Source organism: Seriola dumerili, unplaced genomic scaffold, assembly GCF_002260705.1.
Source record: "Seriola dumerili isolate Sdu_G_001 unplaced genomic scaffold, Sdu_1.0 BDQW01001124.1, whole genome shotgun sequence".
NCBI lineage: Eukaryota > Metazoa > Chordata > Actinopteri > Carangiformes > Carangidae > Seriola > Seriola dumerili.
The window spans coordinates 1,881,570-1,907,589 of NW_019175379.1; the positions used below are offsets into that span (position 1 = coordinate 1,881,570).

General features: G+C 43.1%; 2 protein-coding genes across 3 annotated transcripts; one reads left to right on the top strand and one right to left on the bottom strand.

Moving 5' to 3' along the window:
- Positions 1-9,779, top strand: emilin2 (elastin microfibril interfacer 2). Its single transcript, XM_022767141.1, has 9 exons — positions 1-89; positions 247-372; positions 1,169-1,350; positions 1,474-3,264; positions 7,680-7,889; positions 7,976-8,029; positions 8,113-8,163; positions 8,251-8,367; positions 8,486-9,779. The coding sequence occupies exons 1-9, from the start codon at positions 1-3 to the stop codon at positions 8,818-8,820; spliced, it is 2,955 nt and encodes a 984-aa protein (XP_022622862.1). The 3' UTR covers positions 8,821-9,779.
- lpin2 (lipin 2) lies at positions 9,771-24,762 on the bottom strand. Of its 2 annotated transcripts, none has more exons than XM_022767140.1 (20): positions 24,708-24,762; positions 18,885-19,085; positions 17,807-17,902; positions 17,027-17,325; positions 16,832-16,948; positions 16,524-16,650; positions 15,908-16,382; positions 15,238-15,337; positions 14,804-14,991; positions 14,354-14,447; positions 14,164-14,233; positions 13,956-14,039; positions 13,533-13,612; positions 12,858-13,014; positions 12,034-12,182; positions 11,781-11,867; positions 11,523-11,675; positions 11,076-11,190; positions 10,849-10,952; positions 9,771-10,735 (listed from the first exon to the last, which is right to left on the bottom strand). In XM_022767140.1, the coding sequence occupies exons 2-20, from the start codon at positions 19,074-19,076 to the stop codon at positions 10,591-10,593; spliced, it is 2,832 nt and encodes a 943-aa protein (XP_022622861.1). In that variant the 5' UTR covers positions 19,077-19,085; positions 24,708-24,762; the 3' UTR covers positions 9,771-10,590. The 2 variants fall into 2 exon arrangements, with proteins under 2 accessions (XP_022622861.1, XP_022622860.1); XM_022767139.1 differs by having other exon boundaries at positions 24,688-24,754.
- Positions 24,763-26,020: the final 1,258 nt, after the last annotated feature.

The following is a 26,020-nucleotide window of genomic DNA, read 5'->3' on the forward strand; positions in this document are numbered from 1 at the left end:
ATGCTTCCTCTCATCACTGGATCACCTTTCCAACAGAGCATTTTCCAGAACAACGCGCATTCAGGCACGGACACACGACAAAGAAACAAGTGAGTTAAGTAGATTTCTATACATTTTAGGTCATGTTGCACGTTAATGAAACATAGATTGATGTGTTGATTAATTTGTGTGATCCTATTATTCTTATCGTCTGTGCATAAATGGATGCATTCAGTCCCTGAGTGATTAACCGGTGGTTTCCTGCAGAAACTGGTGCGCCTACGTTGTGCACAAGAACGTGAGCTGTGCCGTCGTGGGAGGCACGGAGAGTTTTGTGCAGCCGGAGGTTTTACCGTGTCCACCGGAGCTGCCAAACTGTGCGCAACAAGTGATGTAAGTTCCCAGAAGTCCTGGACTCTGCGTGGAGGGCGGATAGTCTTTGCTTTTGTTAGTATTTTTAACAATGTGAGGCAATACTCTTATACAGTCATACAGTTTGGACTGATCTTCTATTTAAAAAAATACTGATGTTAATCATCTACGTTGTGGGCTGAGTCAGTTGTGTGTATTTTTATAGTAGGCTATTGTGTGTTATCCAGCTCTGTAAAATTCCTATGTGCACTAATACATGTTATTTACAGTTGTGTTATCATAGTACACTTTGTATTGCAGTATATAGTTTTTTTTCCTTCAGGGTCAAAAATAAAAAAGCTTTCAGGATGAAAACCATTAACACTTTAATATGCGTGAATATGAAATGAATGGTGTCTAAGAGGGACTAACGGAAATGTATTATTATTATTAATTTTTACTCTTAGAATAATCTTAAAAACATGACTTAAAAGCAAAAAAGCTGATTATTCAGACATCTGTGTTCAATCTTCATAAATGGCAAATATGGATTGATTGTTTTGCTTCAGTGTCCATTGAGCAAGAAGGACACTCCTGAGAAAAGTGGATGGCAGGAAAGTCTGGAACTAATTCCTCCTAACTTCATGATTAATTAATTGCAAATGTGACTGTCTATCTAGTCTCAGTTGCCAACAATCAGAGTTTTCCTACATTTGTATTCCAAGATTACATTGTATTTCTGAGAAGGAGAATTGAACAAATGTGCCATTGTACAGTATCTGTGAATTTTTAGAAAGCAGAGTAATAATTCATGTCTTCATGTGTTAAATGATTCCAGATATCGGACACACTTCAGGCCCATGTATAAGATTGCATACAAGACAGTAACAGAGCTGGAGTGGAGGTGCTGCCCGGGCTACCAGGGCCACGACTGCAGGGAGGTGAAAGACCTAATGCTACTCCAAGTAGAGCGTTTGCCTCATGCACCGTCTGCCGCTGGACATATTCCAGTCCCACAAGGTGAAAGACACGACTATAACTAAGGAAATAAACCATCAAAATATGTGAACCAAAATTAAATGCAAATATAAAAGCATTTGTATTCTTGTTTCTTAACCCTCTCTCTGAAATTTCTCCCTACAGCTCCAGAACAGAGAACACAGGGTCAGAGAAATCACCCATGGGTAGGGGAGGGGCAGTTTGGAGGTCAGACAGGTCCCAGGTCACCATGGGGCCACAGAGGATCTCAAAGTGCAACACACCTGGAGGAGGAGGTGCAGCAACTGTCCCAGATGGTTCTTGACATGCAGGCAAGAATGACTGACATGTCCTCCAATCTGAGACTGGACTTCCAGGAGGATGCCAGTAAAATGTTGGTCACACTGTTGAACAACCTCAGACAGCCCGCCAGTGCACGAGGCGCAGAAACACAAACCATTCAGGTGCAGGACTTCTCCTTTGACCATGACACAACACCAATGGAAGAAGTAATGAACAAGATCAGCCAGGTTACAGACGACCTAGAGTCCAAGACTAATACCCTGGATGACCTGCTGGGCCGTGTCAACCGCCATGATGGACAGATCAGTCTGCTCATGGAAGCTGCCCAGAACCCACTGTCCACACCTCCTCCTGCACGCCCAGCTAGTGATACAGACCTACGTGCCTACCTGGATGATAAGATCCGTGCTCTGAGAGAGGAGTTGATGGAGGGCATGGATATCAAACTGGCAGACATGAAGAACTCTTGCGATTATAAAATCATGTCAGTTCAGGAGCAGTGTGAGGGGCAAGAGGCTAATTACCTCAGCCTCGCCGAGCTCATGGACTCTAAGGAAACCGATCTCCGCAAGGAGATCGAGGACCTTAAGATCAAGCTGGTTGATCCAGTAAAGGAAGGCAACCAAGTATCTGACAATGTTCTCACTCGTGTGGAAAACCTTGAGATCCATCTGAACTCATCTGAGAAGATTGTGGCAGGGCAGTGCCTTGCTGTGGAGAAGAAACTGAAGAAAGAACGGACAGAGGCCATCAAAGACCTCAGGGAGACTCTTGAGGACAAGTTGGCCTCCATGGAAGACAGATTCACGACCCTGTTGGTTGATACAAGCGCCAACTCCCAATCTGGGGTTCAGCCAGAGAGTCAAGATATGGTGCAGACGGATGTTAACTCTTTAAAGGGCTCTGTTCAAACTCTGGAGGATAGACTCAATGTCTTGGACCAGTTTTGCTCAAAGGAGCAAAGGGCTAATTTAACTGTTGTAGAAAACCTTCAGCAAGACTTTGAGAGTTGCAAAACTGCTATAGGTGCTATGGAGACTAGTCTGAAAGCCCAGATAAATGGCCTTGGAGCCATGGAGGGGCAACTCCTCAACTACAGCACTAGCATTGAGAATGTACACAGTGAACTCGGCTCCGTGAAAGGCCACATGGGCAGATTGGAGGACTCTCTATCAGATGTAGTCCACCAACAGTCTCAGACGTTGCAGAGCCTCAACTCCACCTGGGGTCAAGTTAAAACAGGGGCGGAGCAGGAGGCCAAGGACCTTTTGGAGCTCCACAAAACACAGCATCAGGAGCTGAGACAGCGGCTGGACGAGCTGGGCAGGGAGGTGAAAGCCGAGGCCGACCAGTGCAGGGAAAAAACTGAAGATGTCGAGAAGGAGATTGCCCACGTGGACAGCCGCGTTGTTAGTGTGGAGAGTTTATGCGGCAAGCTGGATCCTATCTCCAGTAGCCTCCAGAGGATCAAAGATGGGCTGAATAAACATGTCACTGGGTTGTGGACTTGTGTCAACCAGCTGAATGGCACAGTTAGAGCCCATGCCCGAGATATTGGAGGGGTGAAGGGAATTTGCCAGGACCTCCAGAACAACATTGCCAACATAGCCAGAGACCTTCAGGTGCTAACCGACAGCAACGCCGCAAAGACAGGTAAGCTGTCTGTACAGTAATGCAAACACAAACCAAACTTTTTTTTTGGCTGTGTTATTGAAGAGGTTGCAACATTAACCAGCTACAACAGCATGGCTGATATTGTTTTCGCCTTGTGAGTGTGTGTGCATGTCTTCATGGCAAAAAGAAAACCTCCTGTCGGTGGTTCTGAGTAGTTTGGTAAGTGTAATATGTCTGTGGACAGATTTCATCACCACTAGAGCGTCACAGATGTGCAAGCTGCAGCCACAAAACGTTATGGGTGTACAGTTGAAATCAAAATGAGGACCAAGTTCAAAGATGCATGTGGTTAGACCCAAATGTACTAATGACTTCCGAGCAGTCATGGGTGGAAATGTCAACATGTTGACAGGCGTTGCAGCTTGTGCGATCCCTTCGCAGGATGTTCTCTAGTGGTGCGTATTTCAATGTGTGAGTGAGAGGAAGTTTGATTTTAATTTAACCATGTTCTCAGTTAAAGGAGGCAGGGCTGATTGAAGACACATGCTTGATTTAATAAACCCCAATTGTGTTGAGCAATGCCTTGGCTCAAAGAAAATATTGCTCACTTGGCTTTTTTCTGCATCCAAGTGTGAATTCATGTGTGTGTTAGTCCATTATCTCTACATACACACACACACACATACATAAACATATACATATATATATGTAGTTTTTTGGATGTAAAATGTTTGCCTTGCATTAAGGTGAACATCAGCTTAATCATGTGCATCTGTTGTTTTTGTTTATCATTAATACTGGATGTTATTGTGAGACTCAGTTACGTTGCTGTCAGCATATCTGAGAACATAGATTTCCATATCGGTGCATATGTTGCATACGTCTTTTATGAGTTTTCTCATTAATGACACCTATGAGACCGAGCTGGACTTCACCGACTCTCATAGTTGTAAATGTGAACTAGAAGCACGCCCATAATGTTTACGAGCCCAGTCTCTTCCTCTGGGACCAGCTGGTTTATGTGGCAGATGATGCAGCGTGTGATCCAGTCCAGAATCTTATGGGAGGTGAACTGGAATAAAATAGTCCTGGGTCATGTTGTGGTTCCAGTCCAAGCCGGACCAGTATGTTTCAGTTTTACTCCTGATTTAGCTGTGTGCTTTGGAGATGCCAGTTTTACTCATTTTTGCCAAATACTGAATCAGTGGTGGCTGAGAAATGCTGCCACTCCACCCCATGGTTTTTGTCATAATATAGCATTTAATTCATCATTCTGTCACTGGGAAGTTTTGCAAGTGGGAGCACGATTATTCATGATTTCCACTCACTCTCAGTGATGTCAGGGGCTGCTCTGTGCTTGGCTTTCTGTTTGTCTTTACCCTTCCAGCCACCTCATCCTATTGTCTCCCTCCTTGCTTATCTCAAGAGAGTGGAAAACGCTGCTTTTAGAGGGGTCAATTACAGAGATCTGCACACAGCTTATCAATGATCCTCAAAAGGACCACTCATGGGCGTCTTTATTTCAGAGCCAAGAGCTGCTCTGTGTTTCGATTAAGAACTACTGGATCAAAATTTCTATCACTCCTTTTCCTCTCAGCCTCTTCAGCACAGTCACTTTTGTACTGCCGTCTGAAGTTTTCTCACATTCTTAACTTTCACGGCCGAGTTCCTTTTCTGCTGAAATAAACAGTGCGAACACTCAAAGCTGCACGGCGGTCTCAAGGGCCATTTGTCATTGTGTTTACCATGATGTCATACCAGTTGTTAACCTTAAACGAGAGGGTCGGGAGAGAGGTGAAGAGAGATGTAATATGTCATTCTTGAATTGATTTTGTTGCTTTGAGTTCAGACAAACCATGAAGTTTTTGCTTCAATTTGTTATAGTCGTTGATACAACTGAAGAGAAATTCATAAGCCACTGAGCTTTTGCTTGAAGACCCTTTTTCTTCATTCAACATTGAGCTGCGTATTTCAAGTGAATGTACACATCAGCTGTATTCACCTTGCTTCAAGTTGAGGAAAAACACAAATTATTCACATTGGAAATAGTAGTTTGAAACTGTCAAAGTGTACTGCTGGAGGAGGATAAACACTAAAGGGGATAAAGGAACAAAATAATTGATCTCTGAGACAGTGAGAAACGGTTTCTGAAAACTGAACCAATTTCCCAAACAAATAAAGGTGCACTGTAGGGTTTTCCTTACAAGTATGTTCCCATAAAGGCAGTGCATTTTCTTCAAGGACATCAAGGATACACAACACGCGACACACTGAATGTAAACTTTTGTTTGTTTAAAAGAAAACTCCACGGGACACTTTAAACTTTCAGTTATGAGCTATTGTTTGAGTCGCAGTAGTAGTGAATTGGTCTTTAACATCCATGTCCTCTCATTGAGTTTGACAAGGTGGTTTCAACGTTCTTAAAACAGCATAGTGCAGCTCTATTATGGGGATGCGCTGAGATAATAAAGCGTGATTTCCTGCTCCTGACGAGGCTCAGTGGTTAGGCTTGTAGGTCAATGCGAGAGATAAGGCCACTCGTAGGGTGAGACACTCTGGTCAGTAGTGAACCATGATAACCCCATGAACCAAAAACAAGATGGTGCCTGACAGAAAGCCTTCAAGAACAATGAAGCCTTCTGCTGCTGTGACTGTGGCAACTTGTTTATCCTGACAGAGTGGGTGTGACATTATCTGACGCAAGACATTTAGCAGTCTCTGCTTTGAGCGCTCAATTCTCAGGCCGGATTTATTGATTCCTAAATCAAAGTCTTTAAGAGCCCACTGTGTTTTGGCGAACAGTGACTCATAAAGTCAACACACATCAAATTGCTCTGCAGTCATTGTATGTAATGCGGGAAAATGGCCATTCTTGTGACACAAGGGGCTGTTGTGTCCCGGGAACTGAGGCTTTTCTCCATGTTTCAGTGGAAAGGTGCAAATTTGAGGTCGACACCAGATCCAGCTGCGTTTGTTTACGGCGCACCTCTTTCATCATGGCACATACTCTCACATGCGTACGTATATACATCCTGCTTTTGTCTCGTTTATCCTCGTGGCACTAGGTCTGAAATCAGTTTTGAATCGCTCTCCATCAAAGCCCGCTCTCTGGAGCACATGCCTCGCTTTATACGAGGAGCGACACAACTAACAGACGCAGACCAGTAAAACACATGCACATGTGTGTATATACGTAGACTCAACCCCCCCTGTGCTGTTTTATGGTCACACACCGGTCCCTCTGCACATGTTGTGTTTAACAGGCAGACTTTCTCCAGCTTCTACACTAAATGACCCCTTTCCCCCGGGGTGAGGGGACAGGCTGTGTGCTGATTGAACATGTGGCCGGGCCTTGGTATGCTGCTGGTATGTCTTTTATGTGCTGGTTTCCCCTTTTTTTGGAGCAGCAGAGTCGAAGCCTTTTGTCTCGCTGTAGACCTGAGAGTAACTACGTGCCCGCAGCCAGGAGGCTTTGATTTGTTGATAAACTCCAGGGTTCGTCTCAGCTGTGCTTCTCAGGAATGCAGCGGTTTTAGAGCTGATCACCATATGACGGGAGATGAGGCAGAGGTCTGTCATTTTCTCTGTTTATGTCCATAATAAGAGGCTCAGATAACCGCTCACTGTTTGGCTGTTAATGAGTCGACGGTAGCCCCGACCATAAACACGAGCACAATTGCACGTATCCTGATTGGTTATCATAAAGTGACAACAAGTGCAACATCACACATAATTGCATGTTATCCCCTATGAGGTTCTGTGTTGGTGCAGATCAGTGCCAAAGTTTAAAACATGTTGAGTGAAGACATCAGTTTGGGAAGATGGATATTCAACCTACTCTCATATGACAAAAAAACAAAAAAACAGGAAATGTAGTTTTGCTCGAAAAATGACTGAAAAAGTGTCTCCCATCAATAAATTTGGTCGCACCATTCATGCAGTAGAAGCTGTCCACACAGTGACACAGAATCTCTGGTTGCACAATGTCGTTTCAGGCGATGTTGCATCAGTGTGATGAAGTTGCATGTTTAGTTTTTTTTTTTCTTACGATAGCAGAGCTGTACAGATGTAACTGATAGCAACAGTAATAGCTGCGATACATTTTGCAGGCTCAATAGGAGATACTGACGCGCCGAAATGGAAAGCAGACATTTTAAACTTATTAGTTATATCTGTGTGAAGCCATTACATCCTGGTCTGCAGTCAGTCTCCAAGGAGACACAGGGCATAATCAGAAAAACTTACAAAAGCTCATCTGCTCATAATTTTAAGGGTTTTTAACTGGATTTATGGGGGAGATATTTCTTACAGAGTGAAAAGGGTGAAGTTTTAGTGTCACTATAACACCAGCTGGTTTGGTGACACGTCTGACCTCCAACCATCTGGCCCTGCATCTGTCTCTGCCTGACCTGCAGCCTCTGTCCCATCGCTCACTGCATATCTGTCTTTTTCAGGTGTTCAGGTTGCAGTGGAGGACGCAGGACTTCCCCAGGGCTCAAGTAAGAGCCTCACAGTGGCGGTCGGCTCCGTGGACGCCTCTCTCCCTCAGCCACCTGTGATAGAGGCCGGAGAGGCGGGTCCCCCCGGGAAGATGACCTCGTCCAAGTTGCCCAAGGGGACTGGCGGGAGCATGATGCCTGTTCAGGGTTTTGCTGGAGCTCCAGGTGAGACCCCCCCCCCCCCCCGTGTATATGCACTCTGTGCTGCACGTTTCCCAGCATGCGCTTCACCTTTTTCCTCTATTTCACAGCTTCTCCAGTCAAATCCACTGAGTCGCTTAAGATCAGGATTCCACTAAACACAGGTAAATTCATTAATTGTTATGGTGCATCACAACAATGATGCAGCTTTCAAGTGTGGATGAACCGTTTTCCTCTCGCTCAACAGATGTGAACTCGCTCCATCGACCATCTCCACAGAAACCTGCCATGGCTTTAGGTCAGAATTTATTGACTGATTAAACAAGATGCCGCTTCAGTTACTGTAATGTTTGCCAGCGTGTGATGTTTCTTTTCCTGTGTTCAGATGAAAGGGTGTCGTTCTCAGCCGGTCTGACTCTGCCGCCGTTCCAAGGAGAGGTTGGAATCATTCGATTCAACGAGGTGTTGGTCAACGACGGAGGACACTACGACCCTCATACAGGTAACTATCACTGCAGGCTCACAGGCCCAAACAGTGAAGCATGAATCCACGTTTTCCTCCATAAAATACCCTCTACCTCAACTTTGACACATAATCAGCATCTTCCCTGTGTCCTCAGGTATTTTCACGGCTCCCACAGACGGCCGCTACCTGGTGAGCGCCGTGCTCGCGGCCCAGCGAGGGGAGAAGGTTGAGGCGGTCCTCTCGGTGTCCAATCGCAGCATCCAGAGGCTGGACTCGACGGGTTTCTTGTCTGGAGCGGCAGCGCCCGTGTCACACGAACAATGCAACTGCAGCAGTTCAACCTCGCTGAGCCTGGTTCTCTCCCTGAAGCGAGGAGACCGAGCCGGACTCGTCATGACGGCCGGAAAACTCGCCATCTCGGCCTCCTCCTCTGAGATCCTGTCGTCTTTCAGTGCTGTGCTTCTTTACCCCAGCCCATCAAAACGGTAGCCCTGCCTCTATCAGAGACAACTGACACCTTACATAAGCCATAAGTGGAGGATAATTGTGACGCTAATTGTGATATTTTATTATCAGAGAGAGAACCAACAACAAAAAGAATTAATGCAGTCTCCAAATAATAAGAGATTATTTCTATCATGAGTACTAATATATAATGTTTTTATATTAGTTATTTTCTATTTTCTATTGTAAAGTTTTGTTTACAACCTAGACCTACCAAATACATATTTTGCTTGAACATATAATTGTTGTAAATCTTGTAATCACTGATTTTAAAGATATGTTACTGCTAAAATTTAAATTCCAGTTGATCAATTTGTTAATTACTGGGAAGAAATCTGTGTTTTTTCCTCCAGAAGGAACCTCACACATCCGACAGTTCACACCCGTGTTCATTACTGCAGATATACTCCTTGTTGGTGCTAAAATGTCAATAATGTGCAAAATCAGTTTTGATTGTTCTGACACACTTTTTGTTTTTATTAAAGCATCATCCAACAAAGGATGTTTGATTCAACAGTTTCTTAATACATTACATATAGTAAATATACTATATATATATACAGTCTATATACACTAGGATCTACACTTTTGACACACCACAAAAATGATCTTACATAAGTTGCGTTCAGAGCCGACCCCTCACACTGTCTAACGAATACAAAGCAAATCAAACAGCTGAATATATTTGTGCTTGCACTGTCACATGATGTCAACCGGATTACCACCGAGGTAATCACAACAACCTACAGAAAACACTTGAAGCAGCTGCAAAAGTTCTTCATTGAAAAGTGAAATTTGACACAAAAACTAAGAAAATACTGTGTGTTCTCGTCACACAAAGTTTATCACTTTCATAGAAAGAATGCATGAAATTTCACTGACAGCTGTTACCGAGCATGAAAAGCAAAATAATAAAAAAAAAAAAAAAAAAAAAAAAAAAAAAAAGAGGCATTAACATTAATAATATACTGTAGTTTGTTTTCACAAGTCTGGCAAAAAACATCTCAAAGATTAGCTTCAAAATTCATCAAAAATAGTTTTCTACCGTACGTCTAAACTAAATCTTGTTTTTTGGAAAAATACTTGATACCAAATAGCAGCAGTATCTACAGTTCAGAAAGTGCTTTTTCTTCAAAGTAATGCAGTTATAACCTATGAGCAAAATCATTTCACATTTCTTTTTTTTTTAGCATCATTGTGCAAAATCCTTAAGCCCCGGAGCAAAGATATAAGATCCGTATACATCAAATGACACCGTTATAGAGTGAATAAGGCCTTAAAGGGACGACTGCACACTTGCTCTAAATACAGCATGAACTGTGCGTTTGGTGATCGTTCTTGTTTCATATCGAACTCGTCAGTTTAAACACAGTTATTGTACCTGCGCTGCCTAAATAAGTGCTTAGGCAATTTTCTTCTTAGAAGCGCTGTGACAAATGATAAAACAACTGATACTTTCATATCCCAAACGCTGACAGAGCCGTCCACTACACCTCAAGCACAAACAATACCAAGTGCATAAAGGGGATAAACCCTTAATAAGATGACGTGGCACAAAAACATGGAATACATCAATATCCCAAACTTTTTCACTAAACAGGAATGTGTCTAATACAATACAAAACTAATATATATTGAATTTATATTAAAGAACTATCATCAGTATTAAGCCAGTGCATACAGGCATACAATAAATTACTGCTCTGAGCTCACTTGATTTCAAGTAATTAATTTAACATTAATATTGGTCTGAGTTTAAAGCAGCTCCTCAAAACACACCTCAGCGATCGGCTGTCTCCAGAAGCAGAAGGAGCTGAACTCCGGGCAGCTGAAGGTGGCGTTGTGTTGTGAACTTCGTAAAGGGAAAACGTGCTCCACCAGCTCACTCAGCCGACTGTAACTGGAAAATAAAAATACAAAAAAAAAAAAATGAAGTAACGGGAACAATAAACACGTGCGAGAGAAACAGCTGACAGGCAAAAACAACAGCTGCAGGGACGCTTCAGTACTTACGATGTTTTATTGCCTTTGGATTGTTCAAGGATTAACTCGCCTTTGGGATTCACTGTGAATATGCGGCACACAGGCACACCTACTTGTTTGTAGGCAAAGACGTCCTTGAAGACAGGAAAAAAAAAAAGACAATCATTTTCATTGAACTGAACCCAAGAATACTCGTACAACACAGTGAGCTCAGAAAATCCCTGGAAAAAACAAACAAACAGAAACGTTCCACTTACACTCGCTCTGTTTCCGAAGGCTGCGTAGAAGGGATGCGTGTTTGGGAAGAACAGGTTCTTGATGTCGGTGAGGCATTCGATCTTGAACTTCTCAGGCTTTTTTTCTATGATCTCTCTAACAAGAGAATTACAAAGAAAGGATTAAAGACTTGACCTCTGACCTTTGATTGCTTTTTGATCGACTTAGGGTAAGGTTATCAATCAGAGCGAATGCTGAATGAAATGGCTGAGGTTTTAAAAAAATAAAAATAAAAAATTCAGCCACTCAAGGTGCAGGATGAAGTGACAGGTGAACAAAAGACAAAAAGCAGAATTACTGTCATTTCACTGGGATAAATCACCTCATTTTGTGTTTGATCTCCACTGTAATTTGCTGGAAGAACAGTGTCTAAAAACACTAGTTATTTGAAATCAAAGGAGGACCTGCTTAGGGGAAGGATTTCTTACCTGTGGAAGGCAGAGAAGAGGCTGCTGGGGGAGAGCATGAGGGGTCCTTGAGGCAGGAGAGTCCCCCTGTCGTTCACCCAGTGCAAATATCCTCGCGTCATGTCAGCCATGCCGATCGCTCGGGCCGAACAGTACAGGAACTTGTAACCGTTCCTGAAGTGGGCAGATGTTTATTAATGGGTTAGATCTTTCTATTCATCTTTTTCGTACCGTCAGAAAACAGGAAACGGAGAAAAGTACTTCAGTCATTAGTCTTACTCGTGCACTGAGTGGTAAAGCTTAGCGATTCCTTGGTGAGTCCAGTCTTTACCGAGCTGAGGCAGGATCTGTCCAAACACATCTGATCTGTGGGAAGAAAAGTATCTGGGGAGTAAACACTCAGGAATCATGTGATAATATATCTGAGGTTGAAACTATCAAACTTGTCTAACAAGATGAAGAGCAGGACAGTCTTCATCACGGCCTGAGAATAAACTACAAATACGGTGAAAAGGCAGAAATGTTCCCGTACTTGGTGATGGTGCCGTCGATGTCAGAGATTATAACCTTGTCGTCCCAGTTCCACAGGTAGATGGTGCCCTCGCAGCGACACGTCCCCTGGTACTGAGTGGTTATGCTGAAGGTGACATCATTAGGCCCCTCCCTTAGCTTCAGGCTGGCCTGTGAGAGACATAAAAGCATTTCTTATAGGCAAATACAGTCTCACTGGCTGAATTAAACCTCAATGGGTGGACCTAAAGAATATATAGAAGGATGATATAGAAGGAAATTTGATCCAGATATATTACTACAAAAAAAGCTGCTAGAAGCTGCAGCATTCATGACACAATAACATCGACTTATTGATGTTCCTGGGCCTGAACCGTAACAGAGCTAAAATATAAAACATGTCCTGAGGGGTGGCATCACAAAAAAAGACTCATCAAATGAAAAGGGTTTTTCTTCTTTACAACACAAATGTGTTCAGTCAATTTCATGGCCAGTTGCTGTGAAAAATATGAAGTATTTTAGGACAGGGTTGATTTTATGTGCATTATTTATGTGGTCATTAAACGTCGTGTCAATCTGGCCACTGATGAAGAAGCAGAAGAGTGATGAAGACTCTTAGGCCCAGTACTGGCACCACTCTGTCTTCAGTGATCGTCAGTAGGAAGTATCTCTCAGTGCTTTTTTTATTTCATACCTTCACCTCTCTGTTTTCTCTGAGCTGTGTTCATGCTCTTGTTTCTTTATGTTCTCTCTACAGGTAAGTTGCACAGCTCCACTTGTCATTTGTCTGCGTACAAATCATGCATTTCTGTGTCCTATCTTGCTGTAATCCATCTATGCTCTTACTATCTGGTCAGAGGACAGGCGGAGGGATTTCTTATAGGAGTGACAAGGCGCTGGTGCCGGTCCTTCTGTCTGCACGCGCTCAGTAGATGTCAGAGCAGGCGCCACGGCGTTCAGCTCTTTAGTCTCGTCGTCGCTGGACCACTCTGCTGTTTTGTGTCTGCAGGACAGAGAACGCAGTCTGAAGGAGGGAGACCAGCAACCGATATCAAGACAAAGGTCAAATCAACCCGTGATGGTGACTGAGGTGCAGACACTTCTATGTCAAAATAAGCACAGTAACATGGCAACACATTGACAGAAAGTGTGTGAAAATGTGATTGAGGGTCTGCAGAATCATTTACAGTCACCAGAGGGTGGCAGACTTCCTCATCTGCTTGTATATCTGCCTGTTTGGGTTGTAAATATACAATGTTTTTGTTTGTAATCCCTTTCTTTTACACTGAAACCGAAAGCATCTGTAAAAAATCTCCAACACGAAGCCAAAAAACTTAACTCTTTAAAAACTGCTTCAAACGATATCTAAAGTATCTGTCCTGAATCTTCATGAAATAGCAGCACTGCTCACTGACTAACATGCTAATCCAGTCTGTGTGGCACATGTTTACCCAACACTGCTTGTGTCACTGTGTGGGACCGTAGCGTTGTGAGGAAGCCAGAGCTTTGTTGCTGACTCACTGTGTTTCTGGGGCCTGGTGGAGGGCAGGGCTCTCTCTGCTCAGGGACTCCTGTCTGTCTAATTTGGTCTCCGATGATGACTGAGGAGAGGAAGAAATATTATCGGCCTCTAATGCGTTGACATAAATATCTATTGTTAAAAATCAATATACAGTGAAATACATGGCGTAAATTCAGCTCAAGTCTTTACATAATGCAAAACAGGGAGATAATGGTTCCTGAAGCCTGTTCCCGATTTGTCTCTCATTTACAATGCAAAGTTACTCAAACGGCATGCGATTCCCACAGTACGGTCCACACACACACACACACACACACACACACACACACACACACACACACACACACACACACACACACAGATGGGAGTGTGACTCATAATCTTACCTAAAGACTTTTGGCTGAGTCACACACATTCAGTACCTGCTTCACGCTGCTCTTTCTCCAGAACCACCAGCGTCCAGACTTTTTTGGCATCTTCTCCTTCACCCAGGCCTCCTCTGTAGCCTTCACATTAATAATTCATGTGCAAACAGACATAAACAAAAAAAATTTAAAAAAAAAAGTGCAGATGCAGCATGAGATCAAATTGCACACTATGAGCACGTCATATCAGAGCAGAGGATGATACCTTCGGCAAGTTCTTCTGAAAAGCCTGCATACTGAGTATCAACGGTGCTGCCAGGGTCCAGTTGTAATACCTGGAGAAAACAAAAGTTTTTTGGGGTTTTTTTTAGCTGTAATGTGAACATCATGCAATAACATACAAATGAACCATCTGATGAGAGAGAGCGTGTCCGTTAGGGAGAAGGAAGACTCACCTGTTTGCGATTCTAACCACCAAATTGGGGTTGTCAATAATCGCTGGATTCTCTGCAAATTCGTTGTAGGTGATGATGTGCTCCATGAATTTTTCTGGAATAAATGGAACAAGAAAGAGATGTGAAGCAGGGACAGACACAATATCTCATGTATATGTCTGCTTACTGAGTCCTCACACACAAGTAGTCCAAGGATGGAAAGCTTTATTAGTCACCTACGCAAGTAATAGAATAAAATAAAATGTGTAAAAGGGTCAAATGCACATATGTCACAGGCATGCAATGTGCAGGGTTGTGTAAAGGATTTAATGGGAAAAGGTTTCCATTCTTGTAATACAAAATAAATGTTAACATCCTTTTTTCAGAGATAAGATAATTTGCCTACAGGGAACAAGTTTTTATCAGTGACGCTGCAGTTAATGACAGCTGATAATACAGCTGATTAATTACCTTTCGAGATCTCCGAGTTCTCGCCGACGCCTCCGCACAGCGACAGTGTGACGTCAGGGAGGTCGCCGGCAGAGTCGGACAGACACTCGGTGCCGCTGTCTGCTGCTGCGCTGCCCACCGACTGCGGAGACTGGGATCCAGAGCGCCGTCCCATCTCCACCCAGTGTTTAGGAACCTGCTCAGACTCACTGAAGAACACGACCACAGTCCAGTCTTACACATTTCAAATCACTGACTTTCATAAAGAGACGCAGTCGCTCTTATTTGTTCTAGAAGTTCTCAATGGTACCAGGTATTTTCACTGCGTCTGCGCTTCTGCTTACAGCTGTGGCTCAGTAATTTAAATGTGCTCACTGAGAGCTTGGACATGTGCTGCGCATACACCAAATGAGATAAGGTGTCTGAAGCGGTAACGGGACTTCAGGGGTTTGTACCTTTTCGGGAAGTAACGGGCAACAACATCAGGCTCCAGTGCATTCAGATCATCCAGGTAAATATCTTCAGGCCCCTGATGCTGGCTCCTCTTCCTCACACCTGCATGAAACGGAAACGATGACGAAAGAAGTTTACTGAGAAAATCGCTGACTTTGTTGTTTTCTTTGCTTTTTTTTTTTTTTTCCACTTCCTTTTCTTTTAAACATATGAATGTAGAACAGTCCCAGAGACCAAATCTGAACTCAGGCCCGAGTAGAAACCACATCCTTCCTGTCAACATTCACTTACATTAAGACTGTGTGTAGACTACCGTCACACAGAGAAATCTGGAGTTCTACTCAACATTTCCGTGTCATTTAAGATGCAAAATAAGAATTATTCAACTATTAAAATGATGCTATGCTTTTTTGCTGTTTTTAAACTTTTCATAACATTTTTTTTTTTTAGTATTTTCTTATGTTTGCCATAAATATACCAATTGCTGAGGAGCTTTCTCTAGCCTCCTGCTTTTCAGGCATTTCAGGACACTTATGCTTAAAATTTCTTCAGTTGAAAGGTCATTTTTATATTCATACAGAATGAAAATGAAACCTGCAGTAACGACCACAAAGTGCAGGAAATACGTAAACACAGTGTGAGAGAGTGAGGTGTAAAAGGAAGTCGTGTTACCTCTCCTCTTGCTGGGGGAGTCCGTGGGTTTGGAGGAGGCTCCTGTGTCGGCACAAACTGCTGCAGCGTCTCCGGCCATGTTGCTGCCTCCGCCGGCAGCAGAGCCGCTGCCCCTGCGGCCGGGCGGCGAAGACGTCCACCTGGCCTTGCGCACGGTTTTTGTGTTGAGGTCAGAGTTACCGGGACGTGGCTCGGAAGTAAAACTGCTGCACGCCGAGCTGGAAAGGTCTGGCTCGTCCTTGGTGACATTTGCATCATGTGGCGACGCTTCAGGGGGCTGTGGTTTGCAGTCGCACTGATCGGGTTTAATGGTCCGTGGCTCTGGTTTAACGATACTGCAAACTGGATCTGTGCTTCTCTCTTCATCCCGTGACTCTTCCTCCATCGCTTCTGAGCTTAAAATAACCCTGAAATGCGTGTTCTCCGAGGGAGTGATGATCAGCGTCTTTGGCTCTGTTTTGTCCTTTTTGTTGACCTGCATACAAAAGAGTACAGAACAAGATGAAGGTTAAAAATCCATACACACCTACGTCTCTAAATAAACGGAGCATATGAGCCAGACAGCCAATCTCACGTGTCTTAGACCAGATTCTACAAGTCTAGATCTCTACCATACCCTGGTAGATTCTGGAAACTCGCCCCACGTCCACTGCATGTGGGACTCGGCCCTGAGGATGCTCTCTGCCGGCTTCACCATCAGCTCCGAGTCACTCTTGGGCGACATGGGCTCGGACATCTCCCTGCTGTAAGCACACACCACATTTCCACTGAGTCAGCGCTAATGATCTTGAGGGAGTGTTTTGTTTCACTCAGCCCTGTCTGTTTTCATACAGTGGGTCTTTAATGATGTTTTATCGTTTCTCTCTGTTTGTATGAACTGTGTAAATATTTGAAAGGGCAGAGCGGGAGGGGGAGGGGGCGTACGTAGTGGAGGGTGACCAGTCTCCATCGGAGAAAGGGTAGCTGTCCCATTCGAGGCCGGTGAGGGGGGAATGTTGCCTGTGGTCCACGCTGTTGTTCATCGTGGAGAGAGAAGACGCCCTGAAGACAGGAAACCATTAAGTTCACAAAAGGTTTACGACAGACGACAACGAACGGAACACGAACATGTGCGCTTACCGCCCATTGTGTGCGTTGTGCTCCTCGTCTGAACTGAGCTCACACAGCTCCGGCTCCCCGCCTGCAGGCGTGGTTGTCGGCTCCTCCTTGCGTGGCTCCGCTTTGTGCTTCCTCCGGCGCCTCTTCTTCTTCTTGCCGGCTGAATTGGAGCACAGCTGCGCGTTTCCAGACGCCGGGTCTTCTGGATTCAGTGGCGCACCGGTCTCCGCCACCGATCCCACACATCTAGGCTCTCTGCTCCTGAACAGAGCCTCTTCTGTGGGGATGGGCGAGGTCACCAGGTGGGCTGGGACGATCTCCTGTGTTGAGGAAAGCATGAATAACTAGAATTACCGCCTCGCGATCGCTTGCCCCCGCCAACCAGTTACGTTGCAGGAAATGTGGTCACAATCTCACAAGTGTTTATGCAGAACATTATGATGTCATAGTGAAGTTGACCTTTGACCGTATGTATATAAAATGTCATCACTTCATTTCATCCTTATAGACATTTAGTTTAGAGTTAAATTGCGTCATGATTAGTGTATGCATTTGTGAGTTATGGCCAAAAACATGTTTTGTGAAGTCACAGTGACTTTGACCTTTGACCACCAAGTTCAAATCAGTTCATCACTGAGTCCAAATGAATGTTTGTGCCACATGCGACGAAGTTCCCTCAAGGCGATACCGAGATATCACGTCCACAAGAATGGGACAGACGGACGGACGGACAACCTGTAAACGGCTGAAATTCGACATTAAATTCTCTGTCATTTTCATCACATACTGAACAAAACTCACATTGTTCTGCTCCGTCTCCTGGACAAAAAAGGCTTCTCCATTGTCTCCGAGCTTCATGTGTAGCTCCACAGGTTCCCCGTTGATTTCTATGTCAATCTGCGGAGTCACACAACACATTTCTGTAAGACACACACTCACCAGGTCACCGTGTTCTGCTCAGCTGTCCTCAACAAGCATCAATGAGGTTTGTTTACAGCCGCCCACAATGCAGCTCATGGATTAAAAGAAACAAAGAAAAAACTGTGCCACAGAATTAACTGAAGAATTAAGAGTTAAGCTACAGAGAAAACAGTGAACGGCTTGTGTGAACGACTTGCTGTTTTTAGCTTTAGCCACAACTTTTATCTGTGAACTACACAACCAGGGTTTCTGCTCTCAGGGAACTCAGAATTAGGCTGCATGGGTGGAATTAGGTTGTTAATAAAAAGGTCAACACACATTCTGCGACTCGTGTGTACAGCAGTGCTTCTTTCCATCCTTTAATTATCAGAAAAAGGTTGTGAGATGAAACAAAATCTACTCAAACTGTCTGCAAGATGCTGACGTTTGATAAGAAGTCAAGAGGAGGTTTAACTTTTAACCCACAAGATTCACTGTAGAGAATCACTGAAACCGTCTTCTCCGTGAACCACGGACGATTTCCTGCACAGCTAAGTGTGTAACAGTAAAGGCTCTCCTGTTCTTGAATAGGATGAATCTTAACACATTGAGAATACAGTAAGAGCTTTAGTCTGTGCATCCCACCTTAGTCCTCAGCTGACAACTATACAGTGTCTATAAATAGAGAGAAAGGCCAATCTGCTCTTGTGAGGAGCAGAGAGTGGATTGGATGGTAATGTTGAGAGAGTTTCAGAGGGGAGGGGAGAGCAGCAGCAGTTCAATTATAACCCTCTGGAACGGAGGTTCAATCTGTTACCCTACATTTTACTAAATATTTCCAGGCACCAGTCCTTTTAGCAGATATAACAACATGCTGTTAGATTTATATCGGGGGGGGGGGGGTCAAACATGCAGTAGCTACATCTGTTGATAACAAAGATAAAATGTAATTATGTCTTTGAGAAATATGTGCACTCACCACTTTCTCCCTGGAGCGCAGCACCCCCAGTTTCCCGAAGCGAACGTGGAAAGGCGAGCACTGGAACGTCCCATCGGGCTGTCGGACCACGATCACGTCGATGCAGCCCGACAGGGTGGCCTGATTGATCCCTTTGTACAGCTCCTTCACCGTCACCAGCACCTGGCCAGCCAGCTGCCCCACGTAGTTCATGGTGTCCACCTGCCAACAACAAAGACGCCCTTTCACTAATTAACATATATGTAACGACAGCATTCAACAGTCACCTCATTAGACCAAGTTTAACTGACCTTAATTACCAGCAGAATAAAACAATGCAGCACCTTTTTTTTTTTTTTTTTGCTGCATCTTACTAGGCCACTGCTCCTGTTGCGTGTGCTCCTGTTGATCAGAATAGTCTGCAAAGGAAATGCAAGCTGGTCCCTAAACACAGCGGCTCTGTCCCATTTTCCTCAAAAGAGTCCTGCTGATCGTGACTTAATCAGGCCCTCGACTGCTGCGGCGAGGGCCGCTGCAGACCAGAGCAGTGCAGAGCAGAGAGGATAGTGTGTGTTTCTGTCTCCACAAAGGACAAACACACACACACACACACACACACACACACACACACACACACACACACACACACTGACTGGGTCAAAATGGCCAGATAGCTTGTTGTGGCAAGTTCAGTTGCAAAGGATTTCACAGTATAAGAAACAGTGTGATCCATCAGAGGCAGGCCTGAAGTTTGAGCCCCATTGGGGAGTGTACAGCAAATATACATAACATAACATAAATATCTAAATCCATTCAAAATATAAACACGGCTCAGAGTATTAGCCTGTACTGTGCACCATGCTGCTTAAATATTACAGAGTCAAGAAAGAGATAAAACATGATAGATAACATGTTCAGGGTTGTAAAAAGTGTTGATACACATATGAATGGTGATTAGTTAAGTCTGATATATGCTGTTTAATCAGTACTTCAGGATTAACAAGTTTATATTGCAAAAGACATTTCCTCCCATCTCTTTAGATACAGGTTGTCTGTTCTAATGAAAAATATATTAACAGGGCAAAATTTCAAAATCATCGGATGGGTAAAAAAAATTTGGATTTGCTATTAAAGTTGTGTCAAGAAAAAGGAAGATCTCTGGCTGTCAGTCAGATAATTGCAGCATCAGTAATCAGCTAACTGAAGAGGAAAACAAACAGGCCTAATGCTACAGAGCTACAGTATTAACCCAGTGCCTATCCATCCATTAAAAAACACTTCACAGCTGCTCAGCTGATGCATCAACAAACATAAGACATGTCTAGGAAAGAGGAGGCACCAGGAAAACCACACAGATTTGCAAACAGATGAAAAAATAGAAAGCAAGACCTGATTCTGTCACAAGGACGAGCTTTACCTCAATATCACTCTCCTTACTAGGAAGTCACTCACTCACAAAGAAAAAGCCCTACGCAATAAAATATACATTCGGGCAACTAAGTTTGAGTCTAGGTTTACTGAACAAAATCTTCATCAACCACACACCACCACTGTATTTCTACACACATGACAGTGTGTTGTGTTCCTAAGGTTTTCTAAATTATATTTTATTCTATTATTTAATCTATTGAAACAGCAGGACACTTTACTGCTCAGTGTTTTGATGCACCAGGTTTCATATGATCTTCCCTGGAGGACGTCAACACTGGTCATGTGGGTGTCATTAGGCGCGCTCACCTTGGTTCTGCACCCGTCATTACTGTAGTGGACAACACCAACAACATTTTCAAAGCAAGCTCAAGCTATGTGTGTGTCTGTGTCTGTGTGTGTGTGTGTGTGACATGAACAATGAGACTCTAGCAGCGTGTTTCAATATTTAGGACAATGGTTTACACGGACTAAATCAGAGCTGCATACCAGCTGGATGGACTTTGACACCATTCAGTTTCTATGGCTGGCAGCCACTGCACCAGCTAAACTCTAATGCACTTAAAGGATGGCAGAGAGAAAATACTCTGCAAATAACCACCTGCTGAAAAGAACTGGAAAAACAGCTATACATACAGAAAACAAACAAAGAACACAAATACACACATAGTATGCCTCATATGTTATCTCTACAGTCTAGTGACAATAATCACTAGAGTCTCAGGTAATCATATTACCACATAAAGTAGGATTGGGCAATACGGCAGTAAATACCATGAGATCAGAGGGATTTGTCTCTTTCATTTTCATTTTTCCTCACACTGTGTCTGTTTGGGACGTTGTGGGCAATGCTGCAAATCAATGAGCAGGACTTGGATTTACAGGATTTTTATACCACTGTGGTAAAGTACCTTGGTTTGTAAGGAATCTAATTAACTATATAAACCTAAAAAGGACATTTAATCCCACTGTGGCATTTCACAATAGATAAATGATATCACCAAACAAAATGATATATGCGCACTATGTTTTACCCACGTGATTATTCTCTGTGTTTCATTATTCACATCTCTCACCCTGAATATAAAGGTGGTCTACAGATGTGTTTGGGCTACAGGTGGTCAGGGATACAGTTACAATCAGCAGATAAGACTAGAGCTTTAAAGATGAGTTGATTAACCAATTAGTCAGCAGCATATTGGAAACTATTTTGTTACAGTAAGTATAAGTAAGTAAAATTAATATATATATATGTAACTTTCTTTAACTTTTCATAGACTGAACGATTTGTCAAGTAATTGTACAATAATCCACAGATTAATCAATAATTAAAATAATCATTAGTATGGGTCTTATTGGATACTTTCATCACTTGATTATGAGAGAAAAACCCTGCAAATAAATTCCCACCAAAACTCCAAAAAGCCAAAGCACCGCAACTCACCAGAGTCCAGGGGGACTTCAGGTGCAGCCGCTGGCCCTGCTGCTCTAGAGGTAACCTCCCTGAGAGCTCCATGTCGCCCCAACAGGATTTTAGCAGGAAAACTGGGTCTGCTAAGACCTTCTCTGCTCCCCCCCGTCCTCCTCAGCCACCCAGCTCCTGGTCTGTGCCATGCACCACAGCCGCTTTCCAACCCCTCAGACTGAGCACAAACACTGCGAGGGAAAATTACCCCCAGCCTGAAGCCCTTACATAACCTCTCCCTCAGCTCCGGCCCCCGGCACTGCCATCCAGCGCTCGAACAGTCTCTCTAAAGACCTAAAAAAAAAAAACTTGAGTGAACATTTTAATCTATCATTTATTTGTTGGAATAATAACTAATTTATAAATCCCTTTCTCTATAAAATATGAAAACCAATGCAGAACCAGTTTCCAGACCCTGAAGATACTCTCTAAGATTTAGCATGGGAGTCCGGCAATGTTAGCATGCCAATGTTAGCATTTAAACATGCTATTGTAGGTTAGCATTAATGTCAGATAAGGCTGACAGGATTTTGGTCAGTTGTTTTGGAGGTGAACTCAACTAAATCTGACCAGTTGATGCCAGTCGCCGTTAGGATTCATCCTGTGGACACCATGAATATTTGTATGAAAATTCATAGCAATCCATCCAATAGTTATTGAAATATTTCACACATGTTGGACCATTACAGCATGATTCCTAAAGCCACAGTGTTGCTGTTCAAAATGGTCCTTCATTCACAATTGTTACTGAATGATAATTAACAAAGTAAAGCTACAGCAAGGATCCAGTGTGTTACAGCACCAGTTGATAACACTGTTATATTGTGTACTCTGTGTCCCTGCAACGTGCTGTGGCTTTTACCCCGCAGTGAACCGCAGCACATTGTAAAGTGAAAGTGCAATGTTCAGTTAATGGACAAAGCAGAAGTGTCTAGATCAGAGTCATCAGCCATGACAGCAACGCTGCAAAAGCAGGTCTCTCTAGTGGGCTGACTACACACTGTCTGCATCTACACACCACCAGATTTAGTAAGAGCTTCGACTCCCACAGCCCTTCACGTAGACCCCCTCCGCTGCAGCGCTTCAAGCTTCAACACTCAGGCACTCGTACCATAATGTTCTGCATACAGTAGTTTCCCACAGAGAACAAGAGCATCAAGAGGGAGGATTTAAAAAGATTTATCATGTAGAAAACCACAGTTTGTTCCCTGATGAATGTTGACAAAACAATCTGAACTCTAGGTCCATGTACTCGCTTGCACTGGAGCTTTTGACCATATTACAGGGTTTTCATTAGTGTCAAGCTTTGACAGTCCAACAAAGAGTACAAAACCCAAAAAGGTATTCCCTTTACTATCACAGAGGAAACTGAGAAGCTAGAACCAGTTTTCGTTCACTGATTCATTCTTTAAGTCATTTTTATGCAAAAATGTGTCAGAAAATAACGAGTAATTGATTGAGCTCTAGTTCCAAGTCAATCTGCTCACGAAGACTGGTGGAAAGCTCCAGAACAAGTGTGTGAGTAAAGATTGTTTTGTCAACTACTGTTTCCAAGGTCAAGACATAAAATGTCCACAAAATGAGAATAAAAAGTGAAAATGCCGGTGTCATTTCTCACAAACCGAGACGACTTCTTCAAACATTATTCAGTAACTGTCATGTGAACAAAGAAAAGCATCGAATCATCATATTACAGAGGCTAGAAGCAGCAAATATTTGACATTTATGCTTTAAAAAGATTGCTTGATCACCAAAATAGTTGCAGATTAATTGTCTGTTAATCGACTAATCGTAAGGTAAAAAGGGCTGTGGCCAGTACTTGATGATAAATCGCACACAACCTTTCTCATCCACGACACTCTCTCTCTCTCTGTGTGTGTGTGTGTGTGTGTGGGACGAGGGACTTTAAGAGGTGTTAATCCTGTTTACAGGATTAAGACAAATCTAGCTTTCCCTGCCTCGGCACGTTCCTCCTGCTCACTACGTCCAAGTGTCCAACGTGATCCTGCGTCAGCCAGTGTTGTTGTGACTGAGGTTTTCATTTCAGTCACCAGTACCAACACCACCGATGTTTTAGACTTCGATAATCCAACTAGCACAGCAACTAATGATTACTTCCATTTTGAATGCAATGTCTGCTGATTTTCTACTAATTGCTTAATCATTTAGTCAATAAATTACTGTCAATTCTGTCAATCAACTAACTGATTAATCAACTAAATGCAACAATATTTTGGTACCTCCAAACATGTAGTAGCCTTGGTGTCTATAGGAAGAAAATATATATTCCTCCACATTCACTGGTCATTCAGCTATACTGCAGACTTCCAATAGAGTTACAAAAGCCAAATCTCAGAGAATATTGATTCTCAGATCTCAGTTCAGATACAGTGTATTGATCATTCTCTAAAATCCAAAGTCTGTTGACCACAATCAGATGATAAAACCTGCATATTTGTCAGCCCCTAAGCGAGACAACCACAAGATCTGATGCTCATGATATTGCCAAAAGAGATGTAGATGATGTCAATGTGAAATATCCAAAGTTTGGACATTAAAACTTCAGGCAGAGCAACCCATGAGGCGTTCAAGGACACAAACAGACATTTATGAGAAAGACTGGGGTTTTATAAATAGCTGCACCGTGTCATTGAGGTAGGGTTCCTCTCGTGAGAACGTACAGTGTCTGTTAGTCGGTGCTTACCGCTAATATCCGCTATCACAACACTTTAAATGCGATGTTCAGCATCAAACAGGACTCACGAGTTGCACACAAACCAAAATGACTCCTGAGAAAGGTGTCAAGGACTCCGCTGCCGGTGTCTTTACAGCGCAGAGGAGCGACATTAACAAGCGTCAATACTAATTCTGCCTTATCTTTTTTTTTTTAAATGGAGCTGTGGAGGAGAACTGGTGATTAAATCGTCCTACCCGTCGGAGTAGAGGCTCACCCGCAGTCAGTCACACCTTCGCTCAGCTCCTCCACCGGCAGTTTGTTGCGTCTCCTCCGCCACCGCCGCCGCTGCTGCTGCTGCTGCTGCTCTGCTGAAGCCACCGCACCACGTGACCCTGCAGCGCTCAGGCTGCACGTGATTACAACGCAGGAGGACATGATGAGGTTAATTATTAAGGTTATTTATTAGAGATTTGTGAGGAATTTGAGTGTGAGTTTTTCCTCACAGAAGAATAAAATAAAAAAAGATTGTTGATATGATGATATCTCATGATTCTGAATCACAGAATAAACTCAAAAAGTTGAGACAATATAATTGTGACTTTTTTTTTATATTATAATTTAGGAAGTCAAATGTCACTGTGTCTTGAGCATTGACTGTATATAAATACTATATATGCTATTATATACAGTCTATGGTCCTGACTTGGACACTTTCTTGCTGTTAAAATTTGTAATTTGTCAACATGAACTTGAACATAACTTCCTGCATTACATTGCAAACAAAGAACAGTCTCCACATTAGTAAAACAAAACACTGAATACTTGTAGTTGAGCAATAGCTGTGCAGCAAGCTTGATACTATATCCACTCTCTAGAATCTAAGACTGCCAAATGTACCGCTATTAATGAGCAAATTAATTTTAATTAGCAAATGTATAGTTTATAGGCATACCTGGCTCCACAAAGCACCTGGGAGGTAATAATATGAGGTAATAATATATGTAAGAAAGTCAGCACTTCTAAATAAGAAGATAAAATGATAACCTCTACAAAACAACACCTGGATTATCAGTATATTATCACTCCACAACAGCATGTTTATTTATTAAAACGTATCATTGTTTTTGCCCTGAAATAATGTGCACTCAATTAATGTGGTAATTCATCGATCACAGTGAGGAAATTAATTTTCCACGTTCTCCATTTTGAGGTCAGAGGTCACCGCCTGCATCAGATGGTGGCGGATTTTCAGGGATTTGCTCCTCGACAGTTCAGCAGGGCGGATATTTTTTGGCAGTACAGGTGTCTCTGAACCTGCCTCGTCAGCTGAGGGACACTGTGTCACCAGACTGTCCGATAGGTGAGTGGAAGGAGGAACAAATTAAGTGTATCACCATCCACTGGCGTTAGAGGGGAAGTAGAAACTTTCATTTCCCTATAAAACAATAGCTGAGTCAGGTTACCTCATGACCAGCTGTTTTACAGAGGGATTTCCTAGATTGAGGATCTTATCACATAAACATGTGCCGTCTTTTTGAGGTGTATGAAACATATATTTTACATATTGATCAAGGGTCTGTAAGCCTC